General features: G+C 40.0%; 1 protein-coding gene across 1 annotated transcript in view; it reads right to left on the minus strand.

Moving 5' to 3' along the window:
- KANSL1L (KAT8 regulatory NSL complex subunit 1 like) overlaps positions 1-21,779 on the minus strand; it is a 66,590-nt gene that overhangs the window by 28,059 nt on the left and 16,752 nt on the right. The window contains exons 3-9 of the mRNA XM_081313627.1: positions 15,649-15,790; positions 14,017-14,211; positions 11,542-11,663; positions 7,266-7,470; positions 3,732-3,882; positions 915-1,025; positions 167-304 (exon numbers count right to left, since the gene is read on the minus strand). Of these exons, the coding sequence (XP_081169753.1) occupies positions 167-304; positions 915-1,025; positions 3,732-3,882; positions 7,266-7,470; positions 11,542-11,663; positions 14,017-14,211; positions 15,649-15,790 (1,064 nt within the window). The remainder of the gene's footprint in view (positions 1-166; positions 305-914; positions 1,026-3,731; positions 3,883-7,265; positions 7,471-11,541; positions 11,664-14,016; positions 14,212-15,648; positions 15,791-21,779) is intronic.

The raw sequence follows: 21,779 nt of genomic DNA on the forward strand, positions 1-21,779 counted from the left end.
CTCATAACCTGGCAAGGTGCGGTGCTCTTTTTTCAGTGGTGCTGGCAGGTACATATTAAAAAACCCCTATCCAGTATAACTGTATGCCTTTTCCATAACACTGTTTATCCCTAGAAGGAATAGTGTCATGAGTTTGGTGTGTGTGTGCGCGCGCACGTGTACTTACCAGACAATATCTCGCTTAAATGTCTTTTCTTCCTTCCCTCTGGAAACTGTTCAGATACTTTTGCCATAGTTTGATGTTTAGAACTGGATTCATATCCATGGCTCAAATGTTGAAGAGGAGCTTTAATTTGACTAAAAACTGGGATAAAAACAAACATAACTTCACTGTGGTTCTTTCTCTATTTAAATCACACAGGAAATGTTTACGTTCTAGCAGTATGCTTTTAAGACGTTGAATTACTTAAAGCCAAAAATATATCAAAAGTGGTCAATGATTTCAATCATAATTTATATATGGGCACAATTTATATATATTTTCCTTGCTGTAAAATTTACTAGATACAGAGGGGCATGTAGAGTAGATTTATTTTAAATCAAACTGATTTAAGTAATTACACATTATCAATTTATATATTTAAAAGATGATTTGTTCACTAATCAGGAAGATTCTTTAATAATTTCTAATAAAGAAAAACCTGGTTTGATATATTCATTGTATAGAATAAGTGCAAAAGAGAGATGGATAAATTCCATTTTCAGAAAGTGCATACAATATAAAATATTTGGTCTGATATTTTTCAGCTGAATTTTCACTACAAAAATGGAATGATGGTCTGTTTTGAGGAAACAGATATATATTTTTTGCAATCATATTAAATATTAGTTCTTATCAATCAAAAATATAGAAACACAGGAAAACAAACAAACTATTGAGAACTGGAATAAAAATATTTTTTAATACTGCATACCATTTAATGGAGATATTTTGTACTCTAAACCAAGAGCAGCACCTTCAAAAGCATCACCTTTGATTTCATATTTCTTGAGTAAAGTTTTAAAATGAACATGTAGAGGAACATCTGCAAAAAATATTTAAATAGATAACTTCATTTATTTATTTAAAACATTTACTGTACATAGCTGCCCATCTTATATCTAACTCTGTGTGGCTCCAATTAACTATTAAATAATATCAATCATAAAACAACATGATACATAAATATATTAAAAATACAAACATTAAAAAACCTGGTACCAAATTTTCACTTACTAGCTTTGTTATTAATTGTATCTCTGCTTATCTAAAACAAGTATCATATTGTTCATCTTTAAGAGAGGGTTTAACAGAGTTCAACACAAAGCAGAAACAAGAGGTAGAACATTGTCATATTGTGTACATTTCAGCAGTTTTATATAGATGTTAAAATTTACAGGAAATATGATGGAAATCTACAATACCACATAAATGAAGGCCATAACCATCCTCTAGCACTTCCTCAAGACACTTTCTCCAAGGGCAGAATTAAGCTAGTACTGATCTAATTTCTTTATAATTGCTTTTACCAATGCTTCATCTGTCTAAGTAGATCAGCCAAAAATCAACTAACATTGTTGAAATTGATCAAATATTGTTCAGTAAGTATGATTTTTGCTTGATACATAAGAATTACATTTTTATCTCACAGAATGGAATTCATAAAGTACAACTGCTACTCAACACTTATTTATAAAATTATGGCCAGCTCTTATGCACTGGCTTCATTCAGATCAACTGATCAACAGGTTCAAATAATAGCAGTAAGAATGCCAAAATCTATGCAGGGAAATTGTGGGAAATGTTCGGTTGAGGATACGACAGCATTATTCTGATGTAACATCCAGACTTTGACACACGTTCTCTATCATCCCAGTGACTGAGACTACAGAATAAGGTATAAAAATTTGCTTTGAACATTAGGAAAAAGAATTACCGTATTTTCCGGCGTATAAGACGACTGGGCGTATAAGACGACCCCCTACATTTCCAGTTAAATTATAGGGTTTGGGCTATACTCGCTGTATAAGACTACCCCTCTTCCAACGCACACCAAATAAAAATTAAAAAACATCAGATTTGATTTTAATATGGTAATTTTAATTCAAATGCTTATGACATGCAGGTACTTAGTAGGAAAACTGTCACTTATAAACATAAGGCTGTTTGTCATCAAACATGTAAACATAAAACAGTGCAAGTGGATTAAACTTTAATAATAATAATAATAATAACAATAACAAGAAGAAGAAGAAGAAGAAGAAGAAGAAGAAGAAGAAGAAGAAGAAGAAGAAGAAGAAGAAGAAGAAGAAGTTGGAAGGGACCTTGGAGGTCATCTAGTCCAACCCCCTGCTTAGGCAGGAAACCCTATACCATTTCAGACAAATGGCTGTCCAGTCTCTTCTTAAGAACTTCCAGTGTTGGAGCATTCACCACTTCTGGAGGCAGGTTGTTCCACTGGTTAATTGTTCTAACTGTCAGGAAGTTTCTCCTTAGTTCTAGGTTGCTTCTCTCCTTGACTAGTTTCCATCCATTGCTTCTTGTCCTGCTTTCAGGTGCTTTGGAGAATAGCTTGGCTCCCTCTGCTTTGTGGCAGCCCCTGAGATATTGGGTCACTGCTATCATGTCACCCCTCACCCTTCTCTTCATTAAACTACACATACCCAATTCCAGCAACCTAATTTTCCTAATTCACTTTTTCACTTTTCCTAATTCACTCTAAAGCTTTCCCTGCGCAGAGCCTTAAGTAACACCAGCTGCCTGCAATTAGTGCAGGTTCTCATCCCACCAGGCTCAAGGTTGAGTCAGCCTTCCATCCTTCCGAGGTAGGTAAAATGAGGACTCAGATTGTTGGGAGCAATAAGCTGACTTTGTAATAATGCTGCTTGTGGGGGGGGAGGTGAAAGCTCTAATAAGCAGGCATATACATAGAATGAAGGCTATTGCTAAGCACATTGATTTGTGCTTTAAATTGTAAGCCGCCCTGAGTCTTCGGAGAAGGGCAGGATGTAAATGGGATTAAAAAAAAAAGACCAAATGGGAGATCCGCTCCAGGTTTTCCAGCCAGCCCGCCCAGTTCCTGAGTCAAATGTGTCCTTAGAGCTAAGCAGCTGCTCTGGCTACGGCATTCCCCACCTGCCTTTCATGTTGCTCTTGCATTCCCCACCTGCCTACAGCTGCTCTTCAACTTTAGAAGGAAAGACGCCCAGACCCCAGCCTGTAAAAAATCACAGACTGCAGCTTCTACTCCAATTGGTCCCGCTTTCCCTGCGCAGACTAAATGGAAGATCCGCTCCAGGTTTTCCAGCCAGCCCTGTCCCTAAAGTTTCAGCACCCGGCGTATAAGACGACCCCTGACTTTTGAGAAGATTTTCATGGGTTAAAAAGTCGTCTTATACGCCGGAAACTACAGTAACAATGAAAATAATTCTATAATGGAACCAATTAACTAAAAAATGATATGAGTCCTTATATTGGATGTGTTCAAATATAGACAATGCAAACTATGAACATATCAAAACCATTACTTTGGATTCCTGACTGGAATATGCAACTGCTTTCCTACTCTATAATTCCTACACACACCAGATAATATTTGTTGATTTACTATGTCTTTCCAGTACATGGACAAAACTAATTAGAGATTTGATTATCATAACAATCAGCTTAAAGAAAATGTTCTTTCATGATTTTTATACTATATTAAGATTCTTAGAATAACTACCCATGCAATACCAGGTAACTTACTTACCTGAAGGAAATGATAAAACAGGATGGAATGATGTGTCCAGTTCCAACATGAGTTGCTTGCATATACTAGAATTGATGCTAAACCCGTAACTGTTTCTTTTGCTGCTTGCAATCTCTTCTGTATTATACAAGGTATTGCCCTGATGCAAAGCCTATAAAATGGCATATAGATTTGAACAAATGGAATAATTTGACAAATCCTAAAACAAACTAAGCTAAAACTGAAATCAAATCCAAACAAAATAAATCACTTCTTCAATGACAGGGTTCTACTAGATTTTAATGGGCTATATTCCCCTTAAAAACAGTTAATTGTTTTAATATGTGCTCAGCTTTTTTCTTAAATAATGACATTACAATGAAACTAAACTGTGCTAATTGTATTTCTTTCCTAATGACAATCGATCTAGCCACAATTACCAAGCAACACATCTAAACTGAATTAATATAATACAATTATTAACTTTGTGACTATTCAAACATACAAGTTTTAATAAAAGTCATATTACATGTAATAATTTTAATGTTACTGAAACTTTAAATTTACCACCTTATATGTATGTTGTGATCCTGCTGAACCAAAGGAACTATTTTTGTTGTTTAAATTAATATGCTCAAACTTTTTCTGTCTCTTCTCCAGAAATTCCTAGCAGCTGATTCTAGAATCATAGAGTTTTTTATTGGCCAAGTGTGATTGGAGACACAAGGAATTTGTCTCCAGTGCATAAGCTCCCAGTGTACATATAAACAGCAAGTAACAGGTCATAGATCATAATAAACAACAATCGATAAATCATAAGAAATCAACAGAAGATACTAAGAAAGATGAAAGGATGAGAAAAGATAAAAAATGAGACAGTGTTGTGGGAATTAAGTGTTCAGCAGAGTGATGGTAGTAGTTTTGGCATGCAATGACCTATAGTGGCATCCTGAGCAGAGAAGTTGAAATACATTATGTCCAGGATGTGAGGGGTCTGTAGATATCTTCTCAGCCCTCTTTCTGGCTGGTTGCGATTGTTTTTTCTGCACTCCTAACTATCCATTGAAGTCTGTATCTGTCCTGTTTGGTTGCAGTGCCAAACCAGTCAGTTACTGAGGTACAAATGACAGACTCAACAATTCCTCTGTAGAACTGTATCAGCAGATCTTTGGGCAATCTAAGCTTTCTGAATTGATGCAGGAAGAACATGTAGATACTAGAAACTATAGCTAGTAGAAGTGAGGATTTTTAACCACAGAAAGCATTCTAGAACATATAGCACTACTATAATATCATATAATCTATTTTCAAATACAATACAAAGGGCTCATTATCACTTCTTAAATATTATAATGCCTTAAACAATTAATGCACTGATTAGTCATTTGACCATATTAAAAAAATATAAAAATTGTACTAAGATAAAAGTAGAACACCTTCATAATATATTGTCGTCTCTGCAATTAACCCAAATCTATTCTACAAGATCCATCCTTTTCTGGATGGTCTTTGTAAAATTCATGTGACTCTTTAAGAAGGGGCATCTTTTTTCTTGCTCACAGGGAAGTCTGAAAAAAATATTTAATAAATAGTAGAGAGCAGCTATGATTGCATGAGGTGAGTGTCTGAGTCATTTTAAACTGTTAGACTTAACTCACATGTTTTTTTGTTTCTCTTGCAACACACCACAGAAGGGTGATAATGTTAACTTATATTTGGGGGAAAACTTAAGATATTAATTCATAAATGTAAACATATTGGTGGATGACTTTTGTTGTAAAAGCAATTCAATCATTACAGAAAATATATTACATTGTCCTTAAAAGAACAGGTTAAAAATGTGTGGGTCTGGATCTGGCTTAATGGTCATATTTCATCTGGGGCAAAAAGGGCTTTCAGCTTTGATTAATAAAACAATTTTGTCCATATTTAGAGAACAGAGATTTGGAATTGGTGGCACACATCGTGATAACCTCAAGATTAGATTACTGTAATTATTTTTTTCTAAGTCAAATGCTATTTTCTTTACAAAAGGTTTGTCACTTGAGTACATTGGATATGGCTAAAAGGACTCTAAAAGCTATCATGGTTAAAGCTGAGTTGGGAATACACTGTATATGTTTTGTATTGAATTAAAAGTTAGAGGGTATAAAACTTGGTGGAAAATTACTTTTATGGAGATTGATATTCTCAAAAATTATACTTGATAGAATAAATTTCAATTAGTATTTATAACTAACAAGTTGTATTAGAAGCTGTGGATTTCCTAGCTCCCGTTTAGCTGTGTCTGGACAAATTAAGAAAACTAATGCACAAAGGTTGATATGCCACGTATAATTTTGAAATTGAAAAATATGTAATTACAAAAATGCCCATGCATCTTCCATGTGAGATTTGAACAACCCCAAGCATTGGTAAACTATGGAAGGTTTAGTTGAATCTCTATGGAGATTCTCAATCATCCAGTTCAGGGCCCAAGGGTGCTTTTCAAAAGGCAACTGGACTTGTTTTGTTTTTTTTACCTTGAAAACTTTTCTCTTTTCAACCAAGAAGCTTCTTCAGTTTTGAGGAATAGAAGGATTCTTCTACTCCCCCATCATTTAGTAAGAACTGAAGAAACTTCTTGGACGAGAAGCAAAATGTTTTCAAGAAAACCCCCCAACAAAGTCCAGTTGCCTTTTGAAAAGCACCTTTGGGTTTGGTTGAATTCCCTATCATAAATGTACATGTATTTGAGGTATACCCAAAACTGAGGATATTATATTGTATATTATTTGAATATTATTGTCTCCATAGGATCTGTATCTCAGAACATATTTTATGTGCAGATAGAACACAAATATTACAAATAAAATAGCCCCTTTTTTGAATAAAACAGTGCAAGTGAGAGCCACATATGTCAATATAATTCAGGTAATCTGTAAAGTAATCAGAATACATGAATCAAGTTTTTGTTTTTAGTTATTTTGTTATGGATAGCCTTATTCATTTTTTCTGTATTGTGATATGGCCTTATGGCTAATCAATAAAATGTTATGATTTTTGTGTTTCATGCATGACAATCATCCTAAAAACTAAGCAGTTTCTAAAAAAGTTACACAGAATCTGACAAATGATAAAATGCTTCCAAGCTGAAGAACTTATGAAGAAGTAAATTATTATTTTTTCTGACTTTTGATTTAAAAAACGAAACCAAAAGTTAGCAAAACAGCAGATGATTCCTGAGACCACCTTTATTTATAATAATTTAAACATTCTTTGGACAGAATTGCATGTACTCTTCTGCAATATATGCCTAATTTTGGTTTTGCATTTTGATTTTTACAGAATATGAATAATATTTGTTCTTTCACTGAAGCTAATTAAAATATGTCATTTGCAAGATATATGAAAAGTCTTGTGTATAGCCAGCCTCACATTTATCCTACATATTCAAGGCTCTCACAAAAACAGAAATAATAAATATACATACAAACATACTAGGATTGACACATTGATGTATATACTGGCTGGAATCTTTACACTATATTAAAGAAAAGGGAAAAACATCTGTACCTGGTTATTCAAAGTAAAAGCTGTATTCATTCTATATGGCTTTCTCCTCTGGAAACTCAGAAGTGGTCTAGTGCGAGCAGATGTGCTCATCAGAGCAACAGTAGGTGTTTTCAGTTTCATCTTTTCTTTCCTTCTTCTCTTTAGATGTTGTTGATCAGCCAGGCAACTACTAGAAGATGAAATTTCTTCTTTGTTCTCTGATTCTCTGAAATATACCTATTATTATCCCAGGTTGTCGAGAATATTAAAAAAACTCATACTACATATTAACTTACAATTAATATTAATTTAAACATATTAATTTAAAAAATCATAATTGTATCAGAATTAAGTAACTGATTTTTATGAACTATAGCAGTTGTGTTACAAGATATATTAAAGTAAGTGGTCTTGTTTCTTTCGTCCTGAAGACAGAACAAGAAAAAATGTATTGAAACAACAGGTAAGTAGATGTCAAAACCCATTCCTATTTTATTCCATTTTATCCCACCTTTTCCTGGGTTTTGCCATACTCCCAAGGGGGAGGGGGTATGTGCCTGCAGGGCTATTCCTTTCACTTTCTCCATTTGCTACAATGAAATCCTTTATTTTGTTTATTGGGTCTGTATCCTGTTTCCTGCGTTCTCTTTGAACTCTATCTTTTAAACTGTCAGTTAAGAACAAAGGAGGAAATAAGGAATGTAACCTCAGTGCCTGGTTTATGTCTACCCTCTCAGAGAAAGGTGTGAAGAAGCCGCTGACCCTCACTGCGTGAGCTGGAGACAGGCAATGTTATTTCCCCAGTTCCCACAACAGACTTAACACTTGGGTATTGGCTATCCCACATCGGGTGGTTGATCTATGGGGTGGGGTCCTGCTTGGGGGGACTATAATCTACTGCGTTGCGTGGGAAATCTGAGATCCTGTCTATTATGCCTGCTATCACCTACTCTTAATAAAAGTTCCTGCTTGAAGAAAATTGTTTCCAAGAATTCTGCTTTCTTAACATGTGGGCTTGAAGTGGGTCCCAACAGTAGATTCAGGTTGGGAATCAGTAGTAATTTCCTGATAGTAGAGTTAACAGTCACTGTAATAGTTTGCCTCATTAAGTGTTAAATTCCTCTTCACAGGAAGTCTTCAAGCAACTGTTGAATAACATTTTAGCAGATGCATTGAGTAAATTGTTGGACTACATGAGATAAATTCCAACTCTAAGGATCTATGACAAGTGTTCTTTGCTTCATACATTCTTCTTATATTTAGTTTAATTAATATATGCATAAATAATATTTGTTATTCAGATATATTGTGTTACATTCCAGCATGAATTGTAAATAATGACATTTTGAATCTTCTTTTGGTATGGAACAGATTCCAGTGCCTCTAGTTTCCTTCTCCCATGAAAAATTCATCCATCTTCTACACACTGTGGGTATCTCCACAATGTATTTGCATTTGGTCTTAATTCTCCTTGCTGAGTCACATGGCTCAAAGTGACTTCCCACTTCCCACAGTTCTTAGCACCAAAAAGGTCCCTCTCCTTAAGTTGTGAAAAAGTCACCAGAGTAAAGAAGTTTCTTTGAGCTTCTTCTCTCTGCAGTGTGAATGAGGTGACTCCCCCTCCAGGTCAGCGAGTTGCTTTGCAGGTGAGGAAGATCCACTGTGACTCAGGGAGGGGAGAATGATCAAATGTAAATCCATTGCAAGATTATCTAAATTTTAAACATACATACATATACATATACATACGTGGGCAATTCAGAAATAAACCTCCATTTAGCATGTGCGAGATATAGGCGTGGATAGCAATGCCCGTCCTATGGCACCGTGCTCAGTAGTTCAGTAGTGAGTGAGGAGTGGAAGAAGGTTGTGTTGCAGTTGACTTGTCCGCTAGATCATATTACTGCACGCACTTCACATAGAATATCCTGCCAAATTTGAAGTGTGTGCAATAATACAATTCCTATGTGCAAAAAAAACCTTTCGGCAGCTGCAATTCATCACAAACTGTAATGTTTACAGACCAAACGTGATGAGTGAAGGTGTTGTACATCAATGGTGTTGCATGTTTAAAGATGGACGAACTGACATGCATGATGAAGCAAGAAGTGGCCGCCCATCTATAGTCAGCAATGAAGTTGTGCAGGAAATTGATAAAAAGGTGAAGCCTGTCAGTCCACAATATTTGCATTTTCTTTACACTTTCCCCAAATTACTCACTGTTTTGTATGAGGTAGTGACAGAAAATTTAGTATACCACAAGTTCTGTGCTTGTTGGGTACCAAACTCTTTTCTGAGGAGCACAAAACAGACTGAATGGGTTCTGCTTTGGACTTTCTCACGCATTATGCCAAGGAAGGAGAACAATTTCTTAATAGAATTGTGACCGGCGATGAGACCTGGGTGTTGTACGTGAACCCCGAAAACAAACAGCAATCAATGGTGTGATGTCATACACAGTCACCAAAGAAACCCCAAAAAGCTTGGCAAACATCGTCTTCCATAAAAGTTATGGCAACAGTATTCTGGGATGCCAAAGAAGTACTGCTAGTGAAGTTCATGGAGCGTGGTTTGACCATCAATTCAGAAGTCTACTGTGAAATATTATGAAAACTCAGACAAGCCATCCATAACAAGCGTCGGGACATGCTGACTTCTGGTGTGGGGTTGCTACACGATAATGCTCGCCTGCACACCTAGACGTACCCAAGAATTTTTGAAGCAGATCTGTTGGGATGTTTTTGATCATCCTCCCCACCCCCCATAGCCCAGATTTGGTGCTGAGCGACTACCTCTTCAAGCACATGAAACAGTGGCTTCTGTAGCACCGCTTTGATGATGACAATGTGCTTCACAATGCTGTTACAGGGTCTCTGCATTCCCAGGCGGGAGATTTTTTTGCAGTTATGACAAATGCCTCAATTTGAATGGCGATTATGTCGAAAAGTAATGTAATGCTGTATTTTTCTAATGTGTATAATAAAGGTTCTGTATCTGCGAGTGTCTGTCATTGATAATCAAATGGTTTATTTCTGAATTGCCCATATGTGTGTGTGTGTGTATTAAACATTCACAAGAGTCAAAATTCTCCCCACTTATTTCTATGAAAAACAAATTGATAGCAAAGATAATACTACTCCCAATAAACCCCTTGATGGAGATAAGCCAGCTGATAGAAAATAAGGGGTAAAGCAGTTAAACAGTCAGGAAGAAAATGAAAAGAACAAGAGGATTTGGAATTTTTTTCTCTTTATAGGGATCATTCTTGAAACTTGGAAGCCACTGAAATTCTTTGGTATGTAATTTACTTTAGTAAAAATTACTTATTTGAAGTTTTGGGATTTTTTTCTAGGTTTTCCTGAATAGCTAATTCTGTTTAGGGCAGGCATGTCAAACTCGCAATGTCACATGATATTGCGTGACTTATTGCGACTTTTTCCACATTGCCGGCAATGGGGTGGGCACAGTTTCAGCATGACGCATCAGGCCTGCAGTTTGACATGCCTGGCTTAGGGAATGAAGCCTAACATGTTTAAAGTAATGAGAAATAAGGCCATAACCACGGATTTAAAAAAAAATCTTGAGGGCTGTTCTCTAATTATCAATCACAGCTAACAGGTCTGCATATAATGAGGGCCACCTGTAATCTATAGTAAGTGTGGGCAATACAGTGCTTGTGGGTGATATGCCCAGATAATCTTTTGCAGGTGATAGGTTCCTGTACCACCTTATTTACTAAAAATAAATGTATAAGTTGTCATGATGCAAATTTAATTTGCCAGACTCTAGCATCATTATTATTTACAGTAACCCCGACTTTGGTTGTTATACTGCTCATTCTTGAAATATGCCCATTGCACAGAGAAAAATGTGTGAAATGGATTTACTGAATGACTGCATATCCATGCCGTGAATTATTGGATAATTAATTGCAGTATTTTTTAAAAAAAAATTTCCCTCCTTTATTATTTTTATAAATAACTCATGGCAGCAAACATACCTAATATTCCTTCCTCCTCCTATTTTCCCCGTAACAACAATCCCATGACGTGGCTTGGGCTGAGACAGAATAACTGGCCTATAGTCACCCATCCTGCTTTTGTTAACATTTTTCTATTATCTGGGTTCTTTGGAAGCAGCAAATTGTAAGAAAAAAGGGAACCTTTCAGTATCTTCTTTGGGAGAAGGGGAGTTCTCTGATGATGTTTAGTCAAAGTAATGCTGTCATTTTATATATATGCCTATATGCTAAACTTACCGTGAAGTTATCCTGTTAAGTTTTTGACGTGCTACCTACCTTAAAGAGATGCCATTAACCAATTCATTCTGTTTACAGGTTTTTGAAGAAAGTGAAGATGATGTTGGAGATAGATTGAGGGGAGCAATCAGACTGCTTATTATTTCACTCAGCTGAGCACTCTGAATGGTAGAGGGAGAAAAAAAATATTCAATTTATATACTACTAATGTTTAATTAAGGAAATCAGTTGTGTCCATATTATACCGAAACTCCATGCTTCATAACTGAACTATACCAATATTAAGTGAAGAGTTAATTTGAATTTTTTAAATGCCCTGTAAAATAATAAAGAACATATCAAATTCAAATCCTAAAGAGATTTATGAAAATTTAGAAAACATAGATACATGCAAAAACCAAAACAAATTACAATTGTGGTGTCCACATTCCTTACTGAGAAATAATCACTCAGATCTTGAGGGCTCCATTATGGCTGCTAACATATGATTGACTTAAGGCAGGGGTGTCAAACTCAATTTCATTGAGGGCCACATCAGTACTGCGGTTGCCCTCGGGGGGGGGGCGGGTGTGTGTGGCCAGGGTAGGTGTGGCCTACTGGGTGAGCGTGGCTGGAGTGCGTGTGGCCTACTGGGTGGGCATGGCCAGCTCTACACTGTTCATGTAAAGGGTGCCTATGGGGACCTGGGCAGGAGTGGGACAGATCTGAGGGTCTCTGGCAGAAGGAGATGGGACCGGGGCAAGTGCCAAGGCATGGTCCACTGGAGGAACCTCACTGTTCCTTTCAGGCCATGTGGGGGGGAGGGGCTTGACAGTGGCACAGAGGTCAAATGCCCAGCCCAGCCCTCAAGCACCTGAGGCACTAAGCCCAGCCCCACTTCCCCAAGGGGGCGCCCAGCTGCACTTACCTCCTCAAGGCTGCTGCTGCTGTGCTTGCTCTCCTTAGCCAGGTTGCTCATGATGGGTACGAGGGCAAAGTCAAGAGGGAGGCCCACTCCCTCTCCATGTGAGGAGACCTGGCTTTGTATCCAAAGCTTCCTTAGCAATAGGATGGGAGACCCCCAGGATAGGCCAGGAGGAGGGGGCAAGGGGATGGTGAAAGGGCAGCAGGGAAGGACTAAGGCAGGACTTCCCTCAGACCCTCCCTCTCCTTCCTTCCTTCCTAAGGGTGGTGGGAAAACATTTGAGATGAGGGAGGGAGAAAAACAGGCAAGAAAAGCAGCTGGGGAAGTGTCATCCTTCGTGAGGAATGAAGAAATACACTATCGCCTGAAGTGGGCAGCACACAGCCCTCGCCTACTTCACATATCCGGCTTGGTGGGCTCTGGGGGAGGAGATGCCATGAGCAGCATGAAAGTCGATGTTACCTGCGCAATGCTGCCCAGCCCCCAGCCTGCCCAGTTTTGGCAGGCAGCAGGGTGCTTTCCTCACAGTGTCGAGAGGCTGAGCCGGGTGGCATGAATCTGAAGAGAAGTGCAATGCTGCCCAGCCCCTAGCCTACCCAAAGTAGGCAGGGCCATGTGCTGGCCACTTCCAGGTGATGGTGCATTTCTTCATTCCTCACAAGGGGTGATACCTGCCCAGCATGCGCCCAGTGGCCGGGGCTGATGTGGCAGGGGCTGGTCCTTCGCTGTTTCCAGACGGCATTGTGGAGCTAAGACTGAATGCGTTTCAGCATAGATGGCCACCACGAAATTGTACATTGGCTCCTGGCTGGCCTGGGCCGGGGCCAAGGCAGTGGGGGCCGTTCCCTCACTGTTTCCAGGATGGGTTCGCAGGCCACATGAAACCACTTCGCGGGCTGGATCCGGCCCCCGGGCCTTGTGTTTGACATGTCTGACTTAAGGTAATAGATAGAAGCATATTTGAATACTTGCTACTTAAATTGAGTACTACCTGTAAAGCTCAAGGAAAAGCCAAGGTCAAGGACTGTAATTCTCTTTCTCTATAAATCTGAAATATTTCTCTTTTTGCACTGATAAGCATTTTACCAATAAAGACCTTCAACATGGTATAAGAAGTTATACCATGGTAGCGCAGTGGTTAGAATGCAATCCTGCAGGGTACTTCTGCCAACTCCTGGCTGCCTGCAGTTTAGCAGTTTGATCCAGACTGGCTCAAGATTGACCCAGTCTTCCATCCTTCCGAGGTCGGCAAAATGAGGACCCAGATTGTTGGGGGCAATATGCTGACTCAGTAACCGCTTAGTGAGGGCTGTAAAGCACTGTGAATTGGTATATAAGTCTAAGTGCTATTGCTAAGTGCTATTATATTTCATCCTTACAGAAAATTAATGAAGATATAAAGAGACAAGTACAATTCAAATCTAGAATCTTCCTTAAACTCCCCACCTACTAAGTAAACCTAATACATTGCCTGCTAACTATATTTCCACCACTTTTTCATCTGGGAGAAGTATTTAGAAAAGTAGTATTTTTATGGATTATGAGTTAAAACATAAATTAATTTTAAAAATTATTAACTACTGTACATTGTGTTAGTTTCATTTAATTACCTGTTTTTCAATATTACGAAGAAGCAAAGTTGGACTGCTGGGTGACATTTCAAAATCATGTTCTGGCCAAACATCCTGCCTCTGTAGGAAAGCTTGTGAATTCCCTGTAGAATTCAGTGCCTCTTGATCTGGTAATTGTGTACGTTTCTTCAAGATGTCTTTTGGGACTGAACATTCTTCTAAAATCACCATTCCCTAAACAATAGCACAATCAGATTGACAATCAGAGTCACCTTGTAGGGGAGATAGGCAGCATAAAAATTAATTAAAATAAATAAAAATAAATAAAAATCTGAAATGTAACACTTAAGCTCCCCAAATAAGTTCCACAGAAAAAGTGGGACATTGCTGGGGGCAGAAGAATGATACCAAATAGCTTTTTATTTAATTGTATTAACTAAAAATAGCAGGAAATAATTATAATGTACTCCCTATTAATTGCATTAATCGATTTTATTAAATATCTTAGTTCTGAAGCTCAAACTTCAAAAACAATCAGTTTTCAATATGGACCTTAAGGGACTTAATCAAACAACCTGTTCCTTACATAGGAGACTTATTATATTCTAAATTATTTTGCATAGGATTGCCTATATTTAAAATATAAGAGAATTGCCTGTCTCTGATTTACATGCATATTTATACCTCTTTTTATTGCCACTAGCCTTAGTGATCAGTATACATGCATTCAGGATAAGCCTTTGTCACTGCACCTTTTTCCTGGGACAATTGGAGAAGTGATGCTGAAACAGCCCTGCAGCAAGATTACTTTAATTGGGCAATCACACAATTCTAGTAAAAAGCAGAGCCTTTCAGTATATAGCGGCTGATATACACTGGAGTGTCCCACCATAGAACTAATCAGGCCTGAACCTCCTTTGCCTTCTGAGCCCGATAAAGTCAACCAGTCAAGGACACACTACTCTAGCGGGGATTTATTTTATTTTTTGGGTTTGGTTTTCTGAAATACAGTAATATTCAAACTTCTTCTCCCACTATCAAGAAAAAGATGGAAATCCTGGCAAGAAAATGTTCTCCTTAGTTCTCCTCTGGACAAAGAATATTAATATGCATAGTAGATTATAAAAATATTGATTATAAGTATCAGGAATTAAATGTTTTTTTTAAAAAAAAATTCTTCCATATATTAAGTTACACTAAATTAAAAACTGAAAATCTAAATTTACTGTAATAGTTAGGAAGCAAAAAATTAATGGAAGATGTTTTGGCCTAGTCCAATCAATCTGCTAAGTATATAATGCTGTGTTTCATTTCCTCCATGTTTATGCATTATCCATTATCAAGTACTCCAGAAAAAAAATTATAACCAGTGCAATTATAGCAACTAATCATGGAATTAAAAATTTATATCTTTTCAAGGATCATATTACTATACAAGTTGTCCCTTATTCAGGCTACAGGAATGTACCTAAGGACTTCCATTAACCAAGGGGAGATTGTGAATAATGTTTACCACCATCAAATCCAATATCTAGATTTCAAACAACCCTTTCATTTGCCATTTTAGATTTCTCAAAAGATTTCTTTATAGAGTTCATGGATTGCATAGAAAATACCTATCAAAACTTTAGCATGTTTTTTCAATAAATATTTTTAATTAATTTGTAATACCTTGGTGGCACGGATCTGTCTGTGAAGGTCAGTAAGTTGTTGAATTTTGTATTCCAACTCAGAAATCTGATCCTGAAGCCATGTCCACTGACAGCCAACTTTAGCTCTTTCTACCAACCATTTCCAGTCAGATCTACAGTTACTAAGATAGAACATTGATTAGTCAACAATGATCATCTTTGATCATTTTATAAAAAATAATTTGTATATTATGAATTTTTATTTTAAAACCACCTTTTAATAAATTAACTGTGCCAAATTATTTAAAAATTCTGTTAAGACACGAGTTTTCACATTTAAGGGTAACACATCTTTTTAAAATATAAATATAAGAGGGTTTATACTACTATAGTCTAGACTTGAGACTGAATACATATTCTGCATTACTATTTGCATGTATATCCCATTTTTCAAACACTAGTGCATTCATGATTGCTTATCTCTGGCTAAAATTTTAGATGGTAGGCAATAAATTAGCATGCAAATATTTCTTATGAACCAAGATGATAAGGGGTCTGGAGGCTAAACTGTACACTAAACAGTTGACAGAACTAGGTATGTGTAGTCTAACAAAGAGAACTAGGGATGACATGATAAGCAGTCTTCTAATACTTGAGGGGCTCTCACAGAGAAGAGGAGGTTGACCTATTCTCCAAAGCATCTAACGGCAAGACAAGAAATAATGGATGGAAGATCATTAAAGAGAAATCCATTGTAGAAATAAGGAGAAATTGCCTGACAGTGAGCACAATTAATTAATGAAGTTTAAGTTTAAGTTTAAGTTTATTATATTTGTATACCGCCCTTCTCCCGAAGGACTCAGGGCGGTGAACAGGGCACATATAAAATACAAAGTACAAAAATTAAAAAGAGAATTAAATACAGAGCCCGAGCTAAAACAATAAATAATAATGTAAAACCACAATAAAAAACCCCAACACATCCCCCATCAGGCCAGGCCGACTTGTTCAAATAAATAGGTCTTCAGATCGCGTCAGAAGGAGCGAAGGTCAGGCGCCGTCCGGAGCTCAACCGGCAACTGATTCCATAGGTCCGGGGCGCCCACAGAGAAGGCCCTCCCCCTGGGAGCCACCAGACGACATTCTCTGACCGGTGGCACCCTGAGGAGGCCCTCTCTGTGGGAACGCACAGGGCGGAGGGAAGTTGACGCCGGCAGCAGGTGATCCCCGAGGTACTCTGGACCCATGCCATGTAGGGCCTTGAAAACCATTACCAAAACCTTGAATCTCACTCGGAAGACAACTGGCAGCCAATGCAGCTCGCAGAGCAGAGGTGTAACATGGGAGTATCGGGAGACTCCCAACACAACTCTCGCGGCTGCATTCTGTACCAGTTGGAGCCTCCGAGTGGTCCTCAAGGGAAGCCCCATGTAGAGAGCATTGCAGTAGTCCAAACGAGAGGTCACGAGCGCATTAGTGACTGTACACAGGGCATCCCGGTCTAGATAGGGCCGCAACTGGCGCACCAGGCGAACCTGGGCAAAGGCCCCCCTAGTCACAGCCACTATATGGTCTTCCAAAGTAAGCCGCGAATCTAGGAGGACTCCCAAGTTGCGAGCCCTATCTACGGGGGGTAATAGCTCACCCCCCATGGAGAGAGATGGAATATTCTGAATATCCCGGGATGCCGGTATGCACAGCCACTCAGTCTTGTCGGGGTTGAGTTGAAGTCTGTTCCTCCCCATCCAGACCCGAACCGCTTCCAGGCAACGGGACATCACGTCGAGGGCATCACTGGGGTGGTTTGGGGTCGAAATGAAAAGCTGGGTATCATCAGCATACTGATGATACCCAACTCCAAAACCACGAATGATCTCACCCAGCGGTTTCATGTAGATGTTGAACAGGAAAGGCGAGAGGACCGACCCCTGAGGAACTCCACAAACGAGAGACCTCGAGGTCAACCTCTGCCCCCTGCCAACATCGACTGCGAACGTCCCAGGAGATAGGAGGAGAACCACTGCAAAACTGTGCCTCCCACTCCCAATCCCCTGAGACGCCGCAGCAGGATACCATGGTCGATGGTATCGAAAGCCGCTGAGAGGTCTAATAGGACTAGGACAGAGGAATATCCCCTGTCCCGGTCCCTCCAGAGATCATTCACCAGAGCAACCAATGCCGTCTCCGTGCTGTACCCAGGCCTGAAACCTGATTGGTACGGGTCTAGATAATCCGCTTCATCCAGCACCAGAGGGAGCTGATGCGCCACCACACTCTCAACAACCTTCGCAAGGAAGCGAAGGTTGGAGGCCGGACGAAAGTTATTTAACACAGCTGGGTCCAAGGCAGGCTTCTTGAGGAGAGGTCTCACCACCGCCTCCTTCAAGACGGTGGGGAAACTACCCTCACTCAAAGAGGCAGATATAACCGCCTGGAACCAGCCTCGTGTCCCCTCCCGAGCCGCATAAACCAGCCAGGAAGGGCACGGGTCCAATAAACATGTGGTGGAGCTCAACCTCACCATAATCCTGTCCACTTCCTCTGGAGTCACAGAATCAAACTCCTCCCAGATAACATCGACAAGACCGCCCGTGTCCTGATCATCAGACTCTGCCCAGTTGGAGTCCAGACCGGTCCGAATCCGAGCGATTTTGTCCGACAGATGTTGACTAAACTCCTCGGCACGACCCTGCAAGGGTTCCTCCCTCACCTCCTGATTAAGGAGGGAGCGGGTCACCCTAAACAGGGCGGCCGGGCGGTTATCTGCGGACGCTATAAGGGTGAAGTAATTAGACCTCGTCGCCCTTATCGCTGCGAGATAAGACCTAATATAGGTTCTTAGTCACAATCGGTCAGATTCGGATCGGCTGGACCTCCAACAGCTCTCTAGGCCCCGTCTCCGACGCTTCATCTCCCGAAGCTCCGCGGAGAACCATGGAGCTCGCTGGAATCTGCACCGGGTCAGGGGCCGCAAGGGTACAACTCGGTCAAGTGCCTCCGTGGCTGCCCTTTCCCAGGCTTCCACTAAGGCATCCGCCGAGTTGTGAGCAACGGAGGCAGGTGGGGACCCCAGCGCTGCCTGGAACCTATCAGGATCCATTAAGCGCCTGGGGCGGTACCATCTAGTTGGCTCCAAACACCCACGGCGGGGGGTGGCAAAACGGAAGACCAGCCGCAGGAGATGATGATCGGTCCATGACAGGGGCATAACAATTGGGGAGCCCCCACCAAGATCATCTAACCACCGTCCACATAAGAAAACCAAGTCAAGGGTGTGGCCTCCCACATGAGTCGGTCCAAGAATTACTTGCGTCAGGTCCATGGCCGTCATGGAAGCCATGAACTCCCGAGCTAACTCAGATGATCCTCCTAGGGATGGTAGATTGAAGTCTCCCAAAACTATAAGTTTGGGGAACTCAATCACCAACCCCGAGAGGATGTCGAGTAGCTCAGGCAGGGCTGCTGCTGCGCGACTAGGCGAAAGGTAGACCAGCAGCAAGCCCAACTGCGCCCCAGGACCACATCTCAAAAAGAGACTCACATCTGACTATCTGGGGAACGGTGGTCTCCCGCGGACACAAGGTCTCCCTAATAACTACTGCCACTCCCCCGCCCCTACCTTGAGCCCGAGGCCGGTGTAGCACCCGGAAACCTGGTGGGCAAAGATCAACCAAAGGAATACCACCCTCTGGGCCCAACCAAGTCTCCGTGATGCAAGCCAGGTCCGCATGCTCACCCTCAACCAGATCCCGGACAAGGGGAGCCTTATTAACAATGGACCTGGCATTCAGGTACACCAGCCGGAGCTTAGGTGGCTGCACATCCTCGCTCCCGGGACCTCGGGGAAGAAGCAGAGGGTCGGAGCGCCTCACCGCTTGTAAATAGCGGAGATGCCCTCCCCGATATGGATGCGGCCCTCTGTTCGTACACCTTCTACCATTCCCCAACATTGTGGGAATAGGTAGTCCCACGACCCGCTCCCGAGCCCCGGAGGCTACCGACCCCCGCTCTCCCCCCACGCAAACAATCCCGGACCTGGCCTGAGCAACGGTTGATGGACCATCCCCCATTTCCAAACAACCACAACACACTCCCGCCCCCCTCCCTAACCCCACAAAATTTTTTACTAAAAAACTAACCAGGGGCCTCTTATTAGATTTATACTGGAGGCCCCTGCCCCTGCCCAGCCATCTCTCAGGGTCCCAACAATCGGGCCCTTCATCGAGGTTGGAGGTGGAAAGAAAGGCGGGTTGCACCCAGGAGAGGGGGGCACCCCTGAGGGCGAACAGGTCCGTGCTGGTATAACAAAGATGCATGAGTGTCCGAGAATATCCAGGAGAGGCAGTCCCATAATTAATAAATCAGTTAGGAGGATCAAAATAGAGGATAAGTGGGTATCTGGACCATCACCCAGAGGCTTGCCTCCAAAAATTGTGGGTTCCCCAACACTGGTGTAAGGTCTCCTGCTTGTAATTCTATATTCTATGTTGGTATTTATGTTCTTATTAAGTGTAAATTAACATTTGTGATATAATTCTACATCAGTTAAATAAGAGCAGTTGATAACCTTAGTACTGATTTCTACTAAACAATTCTTCAGGCTGTATTTGGTTTTCTGCATTAGATAACTTCTAACTTCTTTTCATTCATTTAATGTTTTATTTTTATGTTTCTATTTTTAATGTTTCTATTTTTCCTAAGCAAAGCAGATTTAAGAACACCAACTAGAAGTCAAAAGACATGATGAGAACTGTTTAATCTCACAACACATTGACTGACTCAACATAGTTTCAGCTGGGAAGCTAGAAGCATTCTAGACCAGGTTAAATCCAAAAAACAGGAATCGCTGGAAGCTTGGCATTCAGATAAATCAGCCATTAATGGACACCTAGAGATAAACTAGTTTATACACCATTCAAAAGAGCTAATAAAAAAAGTAAACAAAAAGACCACAATACATCCTTTCCTGCAGTCAACACCCAGCTAACAGGGATTAGCAGACAAACAAGTATGCAAGCAGAAAACAATACCCTAATCAAGGAATTACCAAGTGGAAAACCCCCATCCCCACCAACACAGACAGAACAAGCTGTTGTATGTAAACAGGATTCCATAGTATAATCCTCAGAATGACTGTCTGTCTGTCTGTCTATCTTCTCTTCTGTTGGAATTGTTTAAAACAAATATTTATTAATAGAAAAAAAATTCTACAATTAATGTAATAATTGTCATTTAGAAAGCATTTTGGAATTTATTACGAACAGATTCCAAATATATCATTTGAGGAGAAGACGATACATTGGAGCTAAAATGATACAGGGGCTAAAATCCATCAATAAAAACCATCCAACTCTAATCCATCCTCAGCTATCAAAGCTCATGGTGTGGTATTGACTTCAGTGATATGTTTGTTGTTGTGTGAAAAGGTAGGACAGAATACAATATAGCCTCAGTTGTTATATAAAAATGGGATATAATTCTAATAAACAAATTTAAGAAATAAGCTTGTCACTTGAATATTAATGAGCAATGTGCTAGAATTTAAATCTCACCATGTTCCTGAAAGCCAAAACATTAAAACAAATAAGCCATGAAAACATATGACTTTATTCTTATCGGCTAAGATGACAAGTTGAAAGCATATAGATAGCAGTAAAGAGAATATGGACTCAGAAAAAACAAATATATTTCAGGCTACAAAATGTAATGCCTCATATGGTTCTAAATTCTGCTGTATATAGTCATAGCTCAAACCTTAAAACAGTTCTAGCTTAAGACGAAAAAAAATTAAATAAAGCAATACATCAAATTCAGGAAAAACAGTAGAATATCCAAGTTAGCCCATATGCAGCCTGCCAAACATCTGGCTTTAAAAAGAAATTACCAAATTGTAATTTTTTGGCACTGAATAATATTTTGAAATACCGTATATACTTGAGTATAAGCCGACTCGAGTATAAGCCGAGACCCCCAATTTCACCCCCAAAAACTGGAAAAAGTTGTTGACTCGAGTATAAGCCGATCCGCCGTTCTGCAAGCCTCTGCCGCCAGCAGAGGCTCGATCCGCCATTTTGCAAGCCTGAATACACAGGAATACCCTGTGTGGCCGCGGCTCTCGGGGAAGCCCTGGCTGTCCGCTTCCTCGCTCCACGCTGCCATTCGGGGCCCGCA

Source organism: Vipera berus (assembly GCF_964194415.1).
Source record: "Vipera berus genome assembly, chromosome: 1".
In the NCBI taxonomy this organism is placed as follows: domain Eukaryota; kingdom Metazoa; phylum Chordata; class Lepidosauria; order Squamata; family Viperidae; genus Vipera; species Vipera berus.